This window comes from Lathamus discolor, chromosome 3 (genome assembly GCF_037157495.1).
Source record: "Lathamus discolor isolate bLatDis1 chromosome 3, bLatDis1.hap1, whole genome shotgun sequence".
Taxonomy (NCBI): Eukaryota; Metazoa; Chordata; class Aves; order Psittaciformes; family Psittacidae; genus Lathamus; species Lathamus discolor.
Window position 1 is genome coordinate 29587965 of NC_088886.1, and position 20269 is coordinate 29608233.

Consider the following 20269-nt stretch of genomic DNA (forward strand, 5'->3'; position numbering starts at 1 on the left):
CACCCCAGTACTACACACACACAGAGCTCCTCTGGGAAATGCCTGCGTGGGGGAAATTCAGGCCCTCGCCTCAGCTGGGACCCGGCTGTGCCTTCCCTCTGCCTCCTTGGGGCATGGCGATGAAACCGCCGCTCCTGAGGGGCAGGCATGGCGCTCGGCGGCTGGCTCCACTTGGCAATGGCGGATCTTCACGCCAGTACTGACGCATGGGCTGAGACGCCAGGGAGGCACCGAGGAGCTCCTGGAGCCCTCCCCGGGCGCCGCGCTCTGCTAGGCTGCCTCACACACCGCAGCGCAGCCCCAGCGGGTCCCGCCCTGCTCCCCGGCGCCGGGCTCCACCGCCCCCCGAGCCGCATGAGCAAGGCGAGCACACGCCGCTGCACCACGCTCTTCTGTCCCCGCCGAGCTCCCGTCGGCGCTTCCGGCGCAGCCCCGGAAGCGGAAGGTGGGAGCTGAGGCAGCGTGAGGAGATGGCGGCCCGCGGCACGGCGAGGCGTGGGGCTGGCACCGGCGGGTCCCGCGGGCCCGACCCGCAGGAGGAGCCGCCGCCGCTTCAGGCAGTGCTGGTGGCCGACAGCTTCAACCGGCGCTTCTTCCCCATCTCCAAAGACCGGCCGCGGGTGAGAAATCCCCCCTGCCTGCCGCTGCCTCCTCTGGGCCCGGTACCCCGGGGCTGCCTGTCCCGGTCTACCCGGGAGAATAGAAAGCTCCGGCAGACCTTGGAGCAGCTTTCAGTACCTTCAAGAGGGCCTACAAGAAGTCTGGGATGGGGCTTTTTATAAGGGCATGTAGGGATAGGAGAAGGAGGAATGGCTTTAAACTGAAAGAGGGGAGATTTAGATTAGATATTAGGAAGAAATTCTTCCCTTTGGGGGCGATGAGACATTGGCACAGGTTGCCCCTAGAAGCTACGGCTGCCCTGTCCCTAACAGTGTTCAAGGCCAGACTGGACAGGGCTTTGAGCAACCTGGTCTAGTGGAAGGTATCCCTGCCCGTGGCAGGCAGTTGGAACTCAGTGAGCTTTAAGGTCCTTTCCAACCTAAACCATTCTGTGATCAATAAAAAGCAGAATGCTGGCTGGTGGTCATGGTCAAGCCCACAGTTGTGGTGTTACCTGCTGTGGGAGCCCTGGGCTGGGCTGGGTGAAGGTGAGGTACCTCCAGCCGCTCTTGGTAGGTTCTGGAGTGCTCCTGGGTGCCAGCATCTGCACGGGGCTCAGGCTGTCCCCATTGCCACAGCTTTTCCTGCCTTTCGCTATGCTGTGCAAGCCTTTGGCCAGTTCTTCTCGCTTGTGAGAGTTTATATTCCCTGCTGGAGAGGCATTGAGGATTTAATTGCTGCATTGGTGCTGTTTGCTTTTCCATGTGGTAGGGCAAACTGCTGTTTGCTTTTCATCTGTTGCAGATGCAGGAGTGGCAGTGGTTTTGGACAGGCTTATTTGGACAGGGGTAAGAAACAAAATCCCTGTCCTTGCAAGCAGTAATGGGTTAAAGAATATGGGCAGGAAAAATGATGGCAAAAGCACTTTAATTATCCAGATCAGAAGGCCATATGTTAAAAGAAACAGCACTTCTGGAGCACTTAGGTCTGAACAAGTATCTTACCTTGTTTGCCGATTTAATGTCGTGGTAGTCGTAATTATACACACGAGCTCAGGCTTGAAACACAACAGCACCAAAAATGAATTAAAGAATAGTATAAGATCACTCAACTGTGAATCAGTAGCTCAGTTTAAAAGAGTGGCTTGAATCTCAAGTCAAGAGAAAGCACACTTCACTGTAGGTTGGATTTTTTTTTTCTTGTTGTTTAATTTTGGACACTCATGTTCCTGTGGCTTCTTCATTCATGTCTGACAGGTTTTTCTTGAAGCAGTTAAAGCCTGAGTCAGGGAATCAGCACTCTGGGATTTATTTCTTCTCCCCCCCCCAGCAGTACTGATGTTGAGGTATAAAAGTGTTTGTTCAGTTTTCTATATCTTTGGTTTTGGTTTGGTTTATTTTAGGCACTTTTACCTATGGCAAATGTGGCCATGATTGACTATACGTTGGAGTTCCTAACAGCAACTGGAGTGGAAGAAACCTTTGTTTTCTGCTGTTGGAAGTCAGCTGAGATAAAAGAGCATTTACAGTAAGAATCTCTTCTTCTTTTTAGCTTCATTATAGAAAGGATTCTTCTGTCTTCCAACAAGACTCAAAGGTCTTGCTGGTTCTTCTGATGAAAGCTGTGTGCAAAAGATTCCCTTTCACCAGCTGTCTCCTAGAGTACCTCAAAAAAGACCATTCCTCTTGTGAAGGAGTGTGGTTGTGCAGTGTATTAAAAGGGTTGAGTGATTTGGGACTGTATTTATATTGGCATTTATCTTTTCTTGTCTAAAAGCAGGGGTTTCCTATGGGAAGCCATTTAAATCAGAGGATCACCCTTTGTGTTATCCCTGTCTTGGTATGCCAATGCAGCATATGGAAACAGCTCTCTCAGCACCTTTGTGTCTGTATGCTGCAGGTTTGCAGGTTAAAGAGAAATCTGCAGCATGTGATCTTTTCCCTGCCTGAGGTACTGCTTTCCAAGAAAAATGTTTGGGTTGTGTGTTCCTTTGTCAAAATGTGGCTCACAGTGGAGGTGGGTTTCCTGAGTTTTCATAAGCTACAGTCTCGAGGTCTACCCCTCTTCAGTTATCTGCTGTGTGCAAATGAACATACCCAAGCCTGTCGCTAATGGGGTCATTGTAATAGGATTCTCCTTGCATTCACTTACAGGTGTCATGTGCATTGGGGCACTGTATCCTAGTGTGCTCTCTACAGGAATATCCTTTTTACACTTCCCTAATATGTTTTTCCTCTTCCAGAAAATCCAAGTGGTGCCGCCACACCTCTCCCAACACGGTGCGCTTTGTCACTTCTGACCTGTACCGCTCTCTTGGTGATGTGCTGCGAGATGTTGATGCCAAATCCCTTGTTCGTTCTGACTTCATTCTTGTCACTGGAGATGTGGTATCCAATTTCAATATATCCAAAGCCCTGGAAGAGCACAGGTAGGTGTAGAAAGAGTGTATGCTTATCTGGTCTACTGAGGCTCTGGGCTATAACATTCTGAAGAGTGATTTTAAAGTTCTGCCCTTCTGCTTCAGGTTGCGTCGTAAGATGGAAAAGAACATTTCTGTGATGACGATGATATTCAAGGAATCTTCACCTGGTCACCATGCCAGGTGCAAAGAGGATGACATTATTATTGCTATGGACAGTGTGACAAACCGTATCCTTCACTACCAGAGAACCCAGGGGCTTAAACGATTCCGCTTTCCTATGGTACGTCTGGAGCCATATGGGTGGAAAAGGGCTGTGGTAGTGAAGCAGCCTACTCCAGGGAGGAGGTCCTACTTGAGTGAGGGCTGGGAAACTATGCTTGCTGCTTCTTTTGGAGGAGCAGGTGTTAGGAAGTAACTCTTGGTAAACTGGCTTTTTTTTTTCTTTTAACCATTATTTGAGGTTGGATGAAATTGTGCGGGACACATACTTGGTGCTCATTTTGGAGTTTGAGGATGGGGCACACATATTTCTTACAGTTCAGTTCTTGCATTTATTTCATTCCTTTTCTCTGTGTGAAACAAGGGAGGTTTGATGAAATTGTGCGGGATGATGAAATGGCGTGGGCCACGTATTTGGGGCTCATTTCAGTCTGAGGATGGGGCAGACATATTTCTTACAGTTCAGTTCTTGCATTTATTTCATTCCTTTTCCCTATGTGAAACAGGGGTTCCCAAATTAGGATGCTTATACCATTATACACAAACCATTTTGAAGCAGCACTGAACCTGATACAGGCGGTTGAATAGCAGCATGTGCAAGGGGTAGTACCTCCTCTTACTTCTGCCTCTGCTGTTCCTCTAATCATATAGTAAATGCTCTGTAGATGTCTGTGGAGGCACTTTCTCCAGTGAGATGGTGGACCTTTTTCTCAGCTCAGAACTAAGGCAGTGATGATATGGCATTTTCATCCCCAAATTAGTAATCAGTAGATTATTTCTTACCTTTATATGAAAGCAGGAATCACTGTAGGAAACCAAAAGGGAAAGAAACCCAAGACAAATAAAACCCATCAACAACAGAAAAGAAACCCACAGCTGTAAAAAACCACAGTGGGTATGGAACCTATGAATATTGCCAGGAGCCTCCTGGAGGAAAATGATTGTTTGAAGTACAAGCTGTTTCTTGGAATGCTGTGCTATGTAAGGCCAAGGGCAGTCTCTGCTGGCTGACACACAGCTCTGTGTATGACCAGGCTGTGCCTGCTAAGCTAAGATCTCAGTATAGATTTTTGTGATCTTCAGAACTTCAGCTAGTTCCAAATTCAGTCAGTACTGCCTCTGGCTTACAGAAGGCTTTTGGGGTTCAGTACTGCATGAGGCACTTGGATCATCTGAATTTTTTCCTCTTTCAGAGTCTGTTCCAGAACTCTATTGAGAACGTTGAGGTGCGCCATGACTTGCTAGATTGTCATATCAGCATCTGCTCTCCACAGGTGAGCTCTGCCCATCTGAGGGTCCAAAATTCAGTCTGAATTGTTCTCTTTGTCCAACTGGTGTGCAGGGGGTGCATGTGGTGTGAAGGTAATAGGTTTGGAAATCAGAACTCCTAGCTGTGCTCAGTGACTGAATAGAGAGCCTGAGTGGTCATGTAGCTCTGCAGATTGTCTGGGTGCTCAGTCTGTATCTGGCATCCACAGCTCGAGCTCAGGCAGAACTAGGCAGTAAATGCATCAGTACACTGGCTGATTTGGCATAGGATGAAGCTATTCTGGAAAATACATGAATTCACTTTGAGTATAGTAACATCTGTGGAGCAGAGGTGATGGCTGTACTGTGGAAGAGTGTCACTACCTGCAAGCCGGTAACGTTCAGGGTTATTCCAGCCTAGGCTTGCTAATGTCTCTTGCACGTCTGAAAAAGCTGGTCTGCAGCCTTCCTTTGGGAGTGAAACTGCAAAGTGAGGCTGGGCAGATTGCTTGAAAATGCAGTGTTTTGCCCCTTCTGTAAACCAGAGTCTGTGCGTAGTCTCCATTAGGAGGAGGAGATGGGAAAGTCAACACTCCTAGCAGAAGGAATCAAAGCTTTATTCAAGGCAAGAGCATCACTTTCCTATACCGTATAACTTGGCTCTTTGAGAACCACTGGATAGCCATTAATTATCTGGCTTCCCTGGCAGTGTTTTCTGCTAAGTATATTATTTCCTTATATTTCATTCCTGGCAGGTGGCTGAGCTGTTCACAGACAATTTTGACTACCAGACACGGGATGACTTTGTGCGTGGTCTGTTGGTGAATGAGGAGGTAAGGAGAGGGTTGTTACCAGGCAGATCCCATTACCTCGTGTTAGAGAATCTTCTGATGTGCTCCTGCCTGTCTCCTAGGTCCTGGGGAACCAGATCCATATGCATGTAACAACAGAAGAGTATGGTGCCCATATATGCAACTTACTAATGTACGAAGCTGTATGCTCTGACATCATCCGGCGCTGGGTTTATCCTTTGACTCCAGAGATGAACTTCACTGATGACAAGAATCAGAGTTATACCCATTCTAAACACAACATTTACCGAGGAGTCGATGTTAGCCTGGGCCAAGGCAGCGTGTTGAAAGAGAACGTACTCATTGGGCAGGGAACAGTCATTGGCAGCAACTGCTCTATAACAAACAGCGTTATTGGGCAGAACTGTAGGATAGGTGAGTACAACAATGGTGAACATGAAGCCTTGCCAGGAAAGGGCATGGTTTGTTGGGATTTGGTTTTTAAAGTGCATTTGTCTCGGAGAGGATGATAGTTGGGTACCGACTGAGTTCTTATGGTGAGAAAGGACAAGAACTTGGTTTTGCAGCAGAGGAAATAGGTTAAAGTTCTCAGGTGCCATAACAATGTTCAATGGTGAAGGCACTTCATGCAGACAAGTCGTTTCAGCAGTAGAGAATGCATAGCCTTTACTGATCTGAGGTTATTGCCCACCAATATCCTACAAATGAGGGATACCTGTCCCTGGTTTTGTGAGCTGCCTGGTACTCCTTCCTAGTTTTGGCTGGACTTTTTTGTGATTTAGCTGTATTTGGGCAAAACCAACATATCAGTTGTTACTGTAAACAAGTCTTTGTAGAGAGCAAACAAATCTTAGCTTTGGATAGTTAGTAGCCATAAGCCCCTAAGACAAATTTTCACCTTTCATCTAACATTCATCGTGCATCAAGGGCATTGGTTTTCAGTAAGATACTTCCTAGTGGACTCAGCAGTGTGGGAGAGCAGCAACCTCCTTGCTCACTATATTTGTGCTTGGTGATGTATAACAGGTGATAAAGTCACTTTGGATGGAGCTTTTCTCTGGGACAAAGTACACATAGCAGATAACGTGGAGATCTGCCATTCTGTTATCTGTGATGAAGCTGAAGTGAAGGAGAAAGTAAAGCTAAAGCCTCACTGTGTCCTCTCTTCTCAGGTGAGCTCTGTTTATGTATGTTCTGCTTTCTGCCTTTCTTGGCAGTTGCTAGACTTACACTTAGACCATACCAGAATAAAGGGCTGCTACAGGCCTTTTTGCAGAGGTGGGGGATAGATACTACTCCCACCTTTTTCTTCGTTTTGTTTGGCTAGGGTAGTATGGTATGTGATTTAGCAGTACTGACGTCTTCAGTTATACTTGTTAGTATACAGCTTGTCTGGAGCAGCTGTTGCCCCTGCTGACAGAGATATGAGGGGGCAATCAGCATATTTCTTCATTAAAATATGTTACATGATTTGCAGGTAGTAGTAGGTCCTGGCATCACTCTTTCTGAGGGCACAGTGATCTCTCTGCACCCACCAGATGAGGAGGAAGAGGATGATGACCAGTTCAGTGATGATTCTGGTGTTAACAAGGAGGAAAGCAAAGTGAAACTGAAAGGTATGAGAACCTCTAGCTCCATGCCATCAGGCTATGCAGAGGGCTTTGCCTTCGATGATCATTTGGGGTCTTTCTCTCCCCCCTTTTAGATTCTGCAGCGCCAGGCTATAGATTTGTGCTGCATACAGCTTGGACAATGTGTGTTTTCAGTAGGGCAAGCAAGGATGCTCAGCTGAAGTTGGACAATGAGATGTACCTCAATACTGCAGTATTAAAATCTTTGGAGACTCAACTGTTTTCCTTTTTTTTTTTTTTTTTTTTTTTTTCCCCAAGAGTAGGAGCTTTGTAGGAGATAAAGGCTGAAGCTGGAAGGGATGTTCAGTTCAAGGCAGGTTGCAAGATCTATGTCCTTGTACCTGGACTGTGTCCAAGGACTTTGTCCTTGTGAAATACTGTTTCTACCAGTCTGGATTTGTCAAGGGATCTAAACGTGGTCAGCTCAATGTTGCTGCTGTAGGAAGGAGTAAGTCAGTCACTTGTCAAGGCAAGTGAGAAGATAAAAGCTGAAATCCATATGCATCCGCAGGGATCCCAGCTCCTTCCTGATGAAGGATGTGTAAGGGGCATTAATGTGCAAGTTATACCAGTCTGTTTCGGGTTTGCCTGTAAGCAGATCTGGTACATCTACCTCCTAACCTGTTTCTTTTTCAGGTTACAATAAAAAGGATGTAGGCTCAGAGGGCAGAGGCTATCTCTGGAAAGCGGATGACAAGAATGAAGAGGATGAAGAAGAGCAGAGGCAAAGCCTGTGGGGTGAGGAAAAGTGTAGTATGGTCACCTGAGGATGGACAGACAAACCTGTGTCAGGGAAACTGGCTGAGTGGGATGCTGGTAACTGTCTAGAGTAAGACCTGGGCTTTGTGAAGCAGTCTGGCTTCAGATATATGTGCATGGAGGCAAGTTGAGAGGTGAAAGCAGATGGTGGACCAGATTCTCTCTATTCCTGTGCTCTGTGGGTGTTTTTATTATACACTAACACGCAAAGCTGTCTGTGCAGTGAGTGGTGCACTATGTGATACCCTCCCTTAGAGGGGAATATGCTTCGGCTATTCTGGGTACTGCTGGCTTTCTTCCTGCTAGTGACAGCATCTGCTGACATTGCTCCATCATGAGTCAGCAGCCTGCTCAGAATGCATTTGCTCCTCTCCCTGTGCTTTTTTGTCTGCCTGCATACTCTTAAAAGTCCCATTATCCTGGTGGCAGCTGTAGTATTCCCTCTGCAGCAAATCTAGTCATGTGGACCTGTAAGTAGAAGCTTCCTTGCAAGGACAGATAGTTGCTGACTTGGTTGTGATGTCCCTAAAACACCTAGTTTGTTATGCATATGACAGCTGCAGCTTTTGAGTGTTGAATGCTGCATCTTCTCTCCTTCATCAGGCCCAGCTCTGCATTCAGAGGAAGAGAGTGAATCAGACAGTGATCTGAGCATGGGCTCTGAGGAGCTGGATAGTCGGGCAGCGTCCCCTCAGCTAGATGACATCAAAGGTGAGAGATGGGCTCTTAAGAAGTATGGTGAGCTTGCAGATAATGCAGTGACAGTGAGATTTGTGCTGCTTTCTTAGGTATATGGGAAAACTTGTGGATGTCTATAATATGTTTTTTTCTGATCTCACTTCCTGCATTTTCTGCGTGGTTGTTTTTTTTTTATTTTTAATTTCCCCTGTATTGCTGTGTGTTAATCCAAGGTAGGCATGGATGAGAAGCTAGACAAAGAGCCTTCATCTTTCTCACTCCTCATCACTGGACCTTCACAAAAGTGACCTCCCTGAGTTATCTGTTTAAATGTCACCATCGCTGCCTAAACTCGGAAATTGTGTGAAGGTCCAGTAGAGTTGCCCTGTGTGGACAGCTCAGTGATGTAATCATGATGGAGAATTAAATGTCCTTGTAGGAGCTGCCTCTTTTGGCAGATACGTTTTGGTTTTCTGTTTTGTTAAGGTTACTCTGGATTTGAGAGAGGCTCAAGCCAAACTGGGAATAAAAGCCCTCTTCATGTTAAAGTATCTCCCCAAAGGAAATTAAATGAATAAAAGTTAGGTTTGAATTCACATCTTTAGGGGAAGATGAAGTTCTTCTGAATAGGTAAGGCTAGATTGTGAAAGTACAATAGAAAGTATGCTGTAAAAAGTTGCAGAGGTAGATAGCTTTGCAGTGGTTTGTGTGGATAGATCAATATCTAGTAGGTTTTCTCTATATGAATTATATTCAACTGTTTATAGTAGATGTGGGTTTGTGCCAGGTTACAGAGAACAAATAAACATTTGTGTCAGAATGGTTCCTTTAACAGCATAGTTTCTTCAGTAATGAACAGTTTGAAGAATCTGTGCTTTTCCCTCTTATGTCTAACTGCCTGTTCTTTCTTTCATTAGTTTTCCAGAATGAGGTTCTAGGTACATTACAGAGGGGTGAAGAAGAAAACATTTCCTGTGACAACCTGGTCCTGGAAATCAACTCCCTCAAGTGAGTATTTCCTTAGGGATGCTGTCCCTTATGCTGAACAGTTGGGTTTGACAGTGGATCTAGAAAAAAGAGGAGAAACCATGTGAATACACATATATGATTGTTAAACATCAGTTTCATCAGTATAGAGCATGGGAAATGCAGTTTAGAGATCATGACTGAATGCCGACAGGAGTTGATGGAAAGTGCCAGCTGCATCTATAGCATCCTTAGTGGTTAGGCTTTTCCTGCCTGAATTCTGTAATGGGAGATTGAATTGCTATTAAGTAACTGTGGACTGAAAAGAGCAAGCCAGTTCTTGGCACAGGCTGCCTGTAAGTTCATGCAGGGGCTCCTGCTTTGTGCATTGCAACATTCAACCAGCTGCCTGCAGCTGGGGCTCTGCTGTGGTGTGGCTTGTCCACTGTTTTTACAGCAGCAAGTCTAGAACACGTAATCAGAGTGTCTTTTACCTACTATTTCTCAAGTACAAACCTGTTTCTCTTCTCTTGTGCAACAATATTCATACAGCACTCTCGTAAATGTGAGGGTGCTTTCCCTGCAGCAGCTTGTTCCACTGTGATAGCAGATTTTCAGGATTTTTTGCCTTCTGCAGGGCCTGATGCAGTCCAAGGTGGTTTTATTGCCTGAATATTTGGAAACACAAACAAAAAACAAGTCTGGAAGATGAAAATTAAACCTTCTGCTGTATCTCTGTGAAGAGGCATGGTCTGCAGAGAACAGATAGTGTGAAGTGTTGGGGGGGTTTGCCTTTTTCATTGCAGGTATGCATATAACATTGGCCTGAAGGAGATGATGCAGGTGCTCAGTAAAGTGATCCTGGAGTTCCCACTGCAGCAGCTGGATGCAGACCTTGACTCCCAGAACTATTTCTCAGCATTACTTCCTGTGAGTTCTGCTCCATCTGACTTTTCTCTGGGCTTGACTTCTAGTATGTAGGAGTCTTGTCTGGATGCCTCAGGTGTTTCCTGGCTGAGAATTCTTTTTGGTTAAGCCTGAAGCCACTTGAACTCTTTGAGTTCATGAGCTTCTTTGCCATCTATAGAAGTAAAAGTGAACTGAAACTATTGTACTTGCTCAGAACTCACCTGAGACTGTAGGTGTGGGGAGCTCTTCTTCAGTACCCATGGTTGTTTTTTTCCTGTGTGTGATAGTACAAGTGCATCACTTGCAGAAATAAAAGAAGGGGGATTGTCAGAGATGCCTTTACAGGCTTGCATTCAAGGAACCTGGCTCAAATCCATCATAAGCCCTGTCCCTGGGTCAGCAGGGAGTGCTCCTCTCCCAATGGGATCCTTTCCAAGGTCTTGCTAATCTGCATGCTGAAACTGGTGCCAGTTTTTTTCCAGCCAAATGCAAAGGCATGATATTGTTGCCTTTGAAGATACAACAGAATTCTGTATCTCTAAAGGGGTTGTGTAATTGGGTGAGAGCAATTTCTATTTCCTAACTTAAGGGAGACAAAATAGGGTAGGGTCTGCTTTAAAAAGCAGGCAGTATTATCTTAATGGTTTTGTTGACCCAAGCTGAAGCCATTGTAGTATTTTTGTCTCTTTGCTGCAGCCCATTTATATATTCGGATTTGCAAACTCTAAAGATTGCAGAGGTGCTTTTTCAGAATGAGTGGGTCTGACACTTGTTTGAGAAGGACTAAGTTAATTTTTTTAGGAGATGGAGCTAAAGAGGAACATTAGACATCCTCATAATACTTCCTCTGAGGAAGTATGTGCTTTCTATTGATGGGGAGGGGTGGAACACTAATTCGTCATTATGTAGGTGTAAGTATGGCACTTAATTCATCTCCTGGACATGTAGAAATGCCTTCTGTAGAAAACATCCATGTGAACTGATCTGTTCATCACATGGCTTAGTGAGATTTTGCTGTTTGCTCTGTTGAAATTCTGCTTGCTTTTGTTCATTTTTCAGTCTGTTTTCTTGAACAGCATGGCCTGTCCTGGGAAGAGAATTCAAGGAGAAGGACTGAAGAGAATGTGTAGAGCAGGTGTTAGAGCCTTAAGTGGAAAGCAGTACACCTAGACAGCAGGTTGTATGGAGTTGGTAGCTGTATAGGATGGTGTTGTGATGTTTTTTCTTTGGGTTTTGGGGTTTTGTTGTTATTGTTGGTTGGTTGTTTTCCAGCTAGGATATGGCATCTCTGTCTCCTAGGTAGGGCTTCTAATCCAGCATGAGTAGGACAGAACTTCACTTCAGCACCCAGTCAGAAGAGATTCTAGTCTGGGACAAAGGATACTGCATATGTGCATAATGACTTGCATAATCGCCCAAAGCCCCTTAGCTGAGACAATGGAAGTACCTGAACAAGGGCTTACCTCTGTGTAACTTTGCCCATATATATTTCATCAAAGAAAAATTGATACTCATATTTAACAGCAGAGACAGCAAATCAACTCACCTTTAGTGCAAAGCAATAATCTGAAATTCAATAATCTGACTAATGTGAATAATCTGTAATATTGAGGGTGACCATGCCCCATGTCATGGTCAAATGGAATTTCTCTAAGCAGAGAATTGTGTGCCATGTGCATTTATGAAACACAAGTTATCCTTAGATTTATTTTTTGGCAAACCCGTTAACCATTGTGGCAGCCAGTTTCTTCAGATTATCCTTTGTAAAGAACAATCAGAAAGTTTCTTTGGGAATTCTTCCCTGGGATAGTTTTGTGCCTGGGTGCTTTTACTGTGTGCAGAACTGTACTAACTTTCTGTACTAAAACTGGCAGGAAGGCAGTATTCTGGTGGAATATACTGTTAATGTTCAACTGCACCCATGATGTTAGACACTGTTACAATAACCCAATACATTTGAGTTGATGTGTCTCTAATAGAGGTAGTGAATCCGCCCTCAAAGTCTTATAAAACAGATATTGATCGTCTTCCTGGGCAGCAACTTCATGTATTTCTCAACAGTGCTCTAAAGAGAAGAGACCAGTTCTTCAGGCAGAACATGCATGTTTGTACAGCACCTGAAACAGTGGCTTTTCTGCAACTTGTCATTCTGTAGTTAGTAGAAAGTACACTCCATTAATTTACAAGCATTTACTTACTTACAGCCTGAGAATCCCAAATACTAACTTGGTATATGTTGGTCTATAATGAAAGCATACAGCTGAAGTATGTAGCTGTGAAGGTAAAAATGCCTCAGTCAGTAGGGGTATTAGGCACAGATCGGCTTATGACTGTTTACATATGGCAAAGTGTTACTTTGCACAAGATGGGAATATTTGCATTCTGAGAGTCATGAGTACCAGAAGCCCACTGAATTTTACAGAACTGTTTTTATGTTTCTCGCTGTTTGTAGCTCAGCTCTAAGAGATGCTGAAGGAAGATGGGTTGCTTGTGTAAGAGTGATGGTAGAGTGGTCCCAGGCAGCTCAAGAGGGGAAATTGTGGAAATGCCATAGTTATGATGTATGGTTTGACTTGAAACCACAGTATGTGCTCTGAGGTGCTGGCCCCTGAGCATGAAGCTCTGAAGTGTTGCAGCAATTTTAGAAAACAAGTATCCGGTAAAGAATATGCCCATGGGTATTTTTCAGATGAAACATGGAGGCTTGAGAAATAGAGTTATGTCAGGCATCTTGTTCAGCTCTTGTACAAGTTATAAAGCAGAGATGGTACAGAAAACCAGACCTCTCCTAGAACTGTAGATGTAGTTTGAGCAAATATGGCTGAATCTGCTGATAGATTGAAGGCTCTGCTTCTGTTGTCACTGAAGTAGCATCAAACTACTTATGTAGGTGAGGATGTCTAAAGGGACCTGGGGGAAGCAGTGTGGCAGTTCAGTTTGCGGAGCTGGCCACTGTCTGCACTGCTGCCTGGCAGCTAGCATGTGTTGTGCACCTCGTCAGGTTTTCATTAGGGAGCCTTACTCCTTTGTAATGTCATGCAAACTCAATAGCTTCTTGTTAGAATTGTATCCCTTCATAATTTAAAGGCTTTAACAGAAAGGTGTTACAAAGTATTTCTTATCTTTGAGCTAACTTGCTAGTAGCTTTACTACACTTGAGGTGAAGAATTCCAAATGATAATGAAAAGTGCAGGAGGTGGTTGCAGAGGAGGGACGAGTGTTAAGGATTAAGCATTTTGCTGAGGGCTAAAATACTTTCCAGATATACACCATGCAACCCTCAGTTTTTTGTCGTGACACCATTAGGATCATTCTGTGCTCTTTCTGTTGTTCCTTGAGCCAGTTGATGCACTACTATACAGACCAGTTTGTTTGTACTAATCCCCTTCTTTGTTTCTTCTTGAGGCATGCAAATTCCAGTATGGTTGCATAGCAAATGTGTCTGAAGAGGTGATGGAGTGTAGTACTATGGAATAGTTGAGCCCTATTTCCTAATACAGGCTGCCTTTGGTAGTCCGCACTAGCCTGGGTTCTAGCTCCACTATGTGTTCTGGAGTAATCCCTCTGATAGGGCTACTGCCTGTTAACAGTTGTCCTGGGCAGAATAATGCTGATTAACCTGGATGTAGGTGACTCTGAGCTTCTTCAATTACCTGTTCCCTTCGAAACAGACCAGATGTGTTCTGTAAGGAGCCACTGTTGAAGGCACAGCAAAACTGTATGTGTACGGGCATGCCAGGGATGTAGTTGCAGGAATGCTTGCTGTTGAATTAATCAATTAAAAAAGGTATGGAACTCTGATTTAATTTCCTACATTGTTTATGTAGGATGGTCTGATCATGATGTGGCCAATGTGAAATTTTTGTATCCTAGTTCTGATACCTTTTAATGTTGTTATGGACAGGGGTCTAACTATCTTTATTACCTCCTATCCCAGATTCAGGCAAGTCTGTGCTGATTTGCAGAGCTTTCCCTGCTGCTTGCTTTCCAGATATGTATAAGAGATGGAGGGGACTCAGACAGAAATACTGTTTGATGAGGCAGCACCAAAATCATTAAAGACATGATAAAAAATAAGCCTTAGAGGAGAGAACTGCGATAGCTAGTAGTGTAACAACTTCTGACCCTTCATCCTTCCCACCCATTCCCTGCAGCAGACTCCAGGATCTAAACAAGGCTGTAAGCATACAATAAGTGTGTGACTTGCACTTAGGGGCTGCTCCACTGTGTTCCTGTTTTAGGGGTGGCTATTTTGCACTGTCCACTTCTACTCAGCTGATAATTATCCTGGCACTGTCTTTTTCTTTTTTCTTATTTGTGCATCTGCTTTGAAGGAAAGTTCCACCTAAATGTCAGCTGCTCTGTGGGGGGAAGGTTTGAGTAGCGTCTATGTACCTCTCCTTATTGGTCTGCTATAAAGTGATTTTGTTTGAGTACCAGGCTCCATTAACACATTTATTGTGATAATCAAGTATTCCATCCAGAGAAGCAAAACCAAGAAAGCTAATGGATATAGAATCATAGAATAGTTAGAGTTGGAAAGGACCTCAAGATCATATAGTTCCAACCCCCCCTGCCATGGGCAGTGACACCACACTAAACCATGGCAGGGGGTTGGAACTTGATGATCTTAAGGTCCTTTCCACCCCTAACTATTTTATGATTCTGTGTCATCCAAGGCTCCGTCCAGCCTGGCCTTGAACACCACCAGGGATGAAGCATTCACAACTTCTTTGGGCAGCCCATTCCAGTGCCTCACCATCCTCACAGTGAAGAACTTCTTCCTTATATCTAATCTAAACTTCACCTGTTTAAGTTTGAACCTGTTACCCCTTGTCCTATCGCTACAGTCCCTAATGAAAAGTCCCTCTCCAGCATCCTTGTAGGCCCCCTTCTGATACTGGAATGCTGCTATCCTCAGAGCTTCTTAATAAAACTAGGTCCTGTTTGCACATGTGTGACAGCATCTGTTTTATGGACTGAGTGGGGCAAATATATGAAGTGGTGAGCTGAATGGTGTCTTCAAATGCTTCCCTGGGTCAGTTTCTCAGTGCAACACAGCTGAGAAACAGCACTGAGTGCACACATCCGTCTTGTAGCTCAGGAACTTTTCTGTGTTTTTCCTCTGCAGCTGTTGAAGAACTGGACCCCGTTGTTTAAGAACTACATAAAGCGGGCATCGGATCACTTGACTGCCTTATTTGCCATTGAGGAATTCTTCCTGGAACATGACAGTCTCTGCACATCAATAGCTAAAGTGAGTATCCGCTCCCAGCTCCAAGGATCTGGTTTTGCTAGATCCACAGTGAAATTTGTGGTGGCTGCATAGTCGGCCTGTCTGCTTTAGAGGAGAGAATTTTGGGGTCTCAGTGGAGAGGGTGTATAGAAAATCTATCTATAATTGCTTTAAATAAAAAAAGTTCAGTGTTTGCCTGTGCTTCTGAGGGAGCACAGCTGAGTGTATTAATTATCAGCATGCAGGCTGAAGGGAGCTATTTTGTAGCTTCTAACCTGAATGTCCTTGTTATGTGACACTGGAAGAGGTGAGGGCAGAGACCTGCTTTAGGAACAGCTTAACTTCATTTGTCTCTTCATGGTCCCTGGGATCTAACTGCCAAATGGCTTATCCTTCTTTAGAGTGCAAAATGAGCAAAGCCGGGAATAAAGCTGGGATTTCTTTTTCAGGCTGAGCTAGTTATGAAACTGGGAATAAAGGGGAGCTGATGAGGCTTATTACTTATCTCCCTGCTTCTGAGGGTTTTCGGTACATTCCTCCTCACCCTCCTTCACAAATATTTTTATCCCTGTGTTTTCTGCCCTATCACACTGAGTGCATTTGACTTGGACCACAGCAGTGTCTCAGGAAGCCCCTGTCTCTTTTGGAAGAGCTCTCCTAGAGCCTGCTTAACTCTTGGCTCCTTAAGAAAGAGTAATCCTAACTTCTGCTACCAGTGCTTCTGGCTTATGGCAAAGCACTTAGGACTGGGGCCAAAAGCCTTCAGTTTGGTGAGCCAAAATGTCCTTGAATTACGGCAATCATTTGGCATGTGTCCATTGTTCTAGGGGCCTGGGTTTCCCTGGAGGCTGGGAATTGAAGTGACACTTTATATTTGGCGTTGGCAGCCAGCTTTGTCAGTGCTGTGCCACAAGGACACCAACTGCGAAGTGGCTGCTCTGCCTCAGCACAAAGGCACCCTGAGAAAGCATGATTGTATCTTAGCTTTGCTGTGCTGGGCAGGAGTTTGATCTGATGAATGACCAATTGCTTTGACACCTGCCATAAGGCACTTCTAAGAGAACTGGCAGAAGGAGTGAGCTTGGGGCAGGGCTGGAGAGCTTGATGCTCTTCTCTGCGTGTCACTGTTATGCATATGTAGGCCTGCTTAAGAGTTGTTTGTTAGGTCTGCTTTGGGAATGGGTTTTGGATGGTTTAAAAGAGAACTTAAGTTACATCTTGAACTGATGTCCTCTGTGGCTGTTTATTGCCCACAGCTCTCAATCATAACCTGTATCCATAGAGCTGAAGCTGATGAGGCTTGAACTTTGACTCATGATGTGTCACAGCATCTAATTGTCAGGAACATAAGCCTTGGTAGGAGAAGCACAGTTATGTTTAACAATAAAGCAAAATTAAGCAGACTGAGTGCTTTCTGTTGAAGATAGAGGTGGGAGACACAGATCATGTGCAAACATTGTACTTGGATATGATCTAGCCCCAAAAGAGTTTATAGAGAGCCCTGTTGCTCTTTCCTCATCGATGCAGGTGTTGATGACATTTTACCAGCTGGAAATTCTGGAAGAAGATGTAATTCTCAATTGGTTCTCCATGCGGGACACATCTGACAAGGGAAAGCAGCTTCGTAAAAACCAGCGGGTAAGTCCCAAAGGTGTTTAAAGAGGCAGGATGGGGAGAGAGAGGGGGAAACAACAGCTGCTAAAAGAAACTTTGAGTGGAGTTGGGTGCCACTGTCACCTTCTGTGGAGCAGCTGCCAATACGTGGTAGGACACTAATGCACCAGTGCATTAAACACTAGGCAACACAACTTTGTTTTCCAGAACAGACGCTTCTGTGCCTTCTGCCATAATCATCTTGTTTGGATGAGGAATGGAGTTAGGAGGAGGAGATTGTTTTTAGTGGGGTCTCTGTAGCACGAGGCCAGTGCTTTCTGGAGCAGCAGCATCGCTTGTGGAAGCCAACACCCATTTGAAATGGGCATTAGGCCAGTGCCCTGTGTGCTGGCCCCATACAATTCTTTTGAAGCTTTCATTCCTGGCTCACCAGTCCCTTCACATATATTTATAGGCATTTGCTGTACTAAGTGTTTTCATTTGGCTTGTGTTGCAAGGAGCGTATAAACTTCTCCATTCCATCAGGCAGAACTTTGTGCTGCAGTTTGGCTGAGCCCTGTCCCAGTCCTCCTCCCTGAATCTGGAAGAGGAGCAGAGGAGAAAAGCCATCTCTGAAGAACTCCAACTTTGTTTAAAACCTTTGCAAAGTCAGCTCTTAGTATAGGTCAGCAGTGCTTTCAGCTGCTTATTTGAGCTCAGTTAAAAGGTAAAATGAGCTGCCTTCTTTATAGCCATTTCTCAGGGAGTAGGTTTTTCCCAGCAGAGTTTTCCAAGCATGTCTCATTTAAGTTGCAGCTGTCATCTCTAGTCCCTCAAGTTCTGAAAACTCTCAAACTTTTGCCTTTTTGTTGTGGGGATTGTCTGACTGGAGAAATCTCCCTCGGGAATCTAATCAGTCTGGGTTTGTCAATGGCATCTCAGTTGGTTTTCATCTAAACTTTTGTCTCTCTCTCTCTCTCTCAATCTGCCTCTTTTTCCATGTCTCCTAGAAACATTCTCTTTTTTGCGTGTGATACAAGTACTCACTGACATGGTGTAGCTGTTGAGTGCTCCTCAGCATCTGTTTGGTGTCTCTTGTCACCCAATTCCATTTCATTGTCTCTGCAGCTCCAGAAGTTTATCCAGTGGCTGGAGGAGGCAGAAGAAGAGTCGTCTGATGGCGACCAAGACTGACATGGTGGCTTAGCATGAGAAGAGGCACTCTCACTGCCTTTCTGGGCCAAGTGGGCAGGGCAAGATCAGTGCCAGTGCACGGTGTGTAGATGTGGGGCCTGACATTGAAGAGACTGACAATCCCATCATTAACTGTGTGTTCCCAACTTTGCCACTTCCCTCCCTCACTTGCCCAGTGACACCTTATGTTGGATGGTTGCAACCCAGAATAAAAACCATAGGGAAAAGCAGAAGGTGGTAATACCTAGAATCCCTTTGGAGTCTGGATATGATATACTATAAACTATCCTTTGGGAGGTCCTTGTTACTAATAAAAAGGGAGCAAATAGATGCAAATGTATACAATGCCTTTAGAAATCTATAACCGTTGGGGTTGTGGAAAAATGGTCATACAGCTAAGCTGTTTGGAGTCATTGTTGCTTCTGGAGCTAGGAGACCTCCTGCTGAAGAGACACTGGCAAGGTTGGTGAGTAGGAGCATGTGGATTAGGATCTGGAGTGCAGGACTGGGATTCAGGAGTTCCTGTGCCAGGAGAAGATGCAGTTGTCTGAGGATGCCCAAGGCATTTTGCAGCCTGGAAGGCACTTCTCTGATCTTTCCAGAAGGGAAAGTCTTGCCATCTGCCATGCTAGAATTTAACACAGGGCTGCACAGTAGAGCTGGTAAAACTGTGTTTCCCCCTTCTGCAGAATGGGATAGTATGTGCTCAGTTCCCCTGCAGGGGTTTGCTAACAGTGGCTGTGCACTGGTCAGTGAAATGCTGTATGGATCACCAGATCTTAGATGTGATCTGTCTTCTGTGCGTCCCCAGCTTAGCAGACATGTTTTAGGAAAGTGTTTGTTTTTCTTTAATAAAAAGGGAGCAGAGATGCCTGGCTCCTCCTGCTGCACCAGCTACACTTGCGTTCTGCTCTGGGGCACTGACTGCACCAGCTGCTTTGAGGAAGATGCAAGTTGCTAAATTCTGCTCCTGTGCGAAAAGGTGCAAATGGTATTTCCTTCAACAGCATGTGCTTCGTGTTTCTACATGATTTCAGTTATACAATCATGTTTATTCAGTTGCTTACTTCATGTCCTTTTATTTATTTGAAAACTTCCCTTCCCTCAGACAGCAGGGAAAGTGTTGCAAACCCACTGCAAAGTTCTGCAGCCCCAGAGCGACTCAGCATGCAGCAGGGAACAAGTGTGCCTCTGGCACTTTTTTGCCAGCACAGACAATGTGTGGCAGCAGTAAGGCCTTTAAGAACAGCTTCTTGGAAGTGTCACTATACTGTGTTCTTCCCTGCTCTCCAAGAAGAGTGGGGGGGAAAAAGGCACAGTGAGAATTGGCTTGTGCTCACAGGTGGGTTATTTGTTGGATGTGCTGACCTTGCCTCTGCCCCTTCAGGAGGAGCATGGAATAAATCCTTTGCAGGGGGAAATGCACTGGAGCTGCCCACTCAGGATATTTACTTGGCCGTTCTGTGGTGCCACAATTGTCAGTGAAGGGACGGCCTTGGATGCTGGAGACCAGGGATACTGCCTCTTAAAAACTGATGGTCAGGCAGGACGATCTTGTGCACTCACACTATCAGTCACCAGGATTGTGCATAAATGTGCTTGTTTTCTGACATTGCAAACTCAGTCTTGTAAATGTTGGGGAAATAGTTGGTATCTGAATTTTCTGTATCTGCCAATATTTAATTCAGGGAGCAAATAAAAACTATCCTGGTGTTACCAGCTTGTTTGCTTTGTTTGACTTTGAATTGTTTGTCTCCAGCTGCGGCATGTGCCTGAGCAGGGCTTAAGGGGTAAGCAAAATAACTCATCACTACTTTTTCCTCAGGAGATCTTAAGCACGAAATAGGCAGGTGGGGAATCAGCGCACCACTGTATTGGTGTAAGTGTTCAGTGATCACTCGTGAGCTCAGTTTGCAAGGAGAGAACACTTTGTTAAAACTTCTAAACATAGCATCCTAGAATGAGTGAGGTTTGGTTTTGTGCAGAATTATGTTGCAAAGAT

At 45.0% G+C, this 20269-nt stretch overlaps 1 protein-coding gene across 1 annotated transcript; it reads left to right on the plus strand.

The window, feature by feature from the left end:
* Positions 1–433: 433 nt before the first annotated feature.
* On the plus strand, positions 434–19986 carry EIF2B5 (eukaryotic translation initiation factor 2B subunit epsilon). Its single transcript, XM_065674397.1, has 16 exons — positions 434–620; positions 2003–2127; positions 2843–3028; positions 3125–3302; positions 4435–4515; positions 5245–5322; positions 5403–5715; positions 6328–6473; positions 6779–6917; positions 7569–7670; positions 8295–8402; positions 9287–9377; positions 10142–10265; positions 15376–15501; positions 17008–17118; positions 18202–19986. The coding sequence occupies exons 1-16, from the start codon at positions 471–473 to the stop codon at positions 18265–18267; spliced, it is 2124 nt and encodes a 707-aa protein (XP_065530469.1). The 5' UTR covers positions 434–470; the 3' UTR covers positions 18268–19986.
* Positions 19987–20269: the final 283 nt, after the last annotated feature.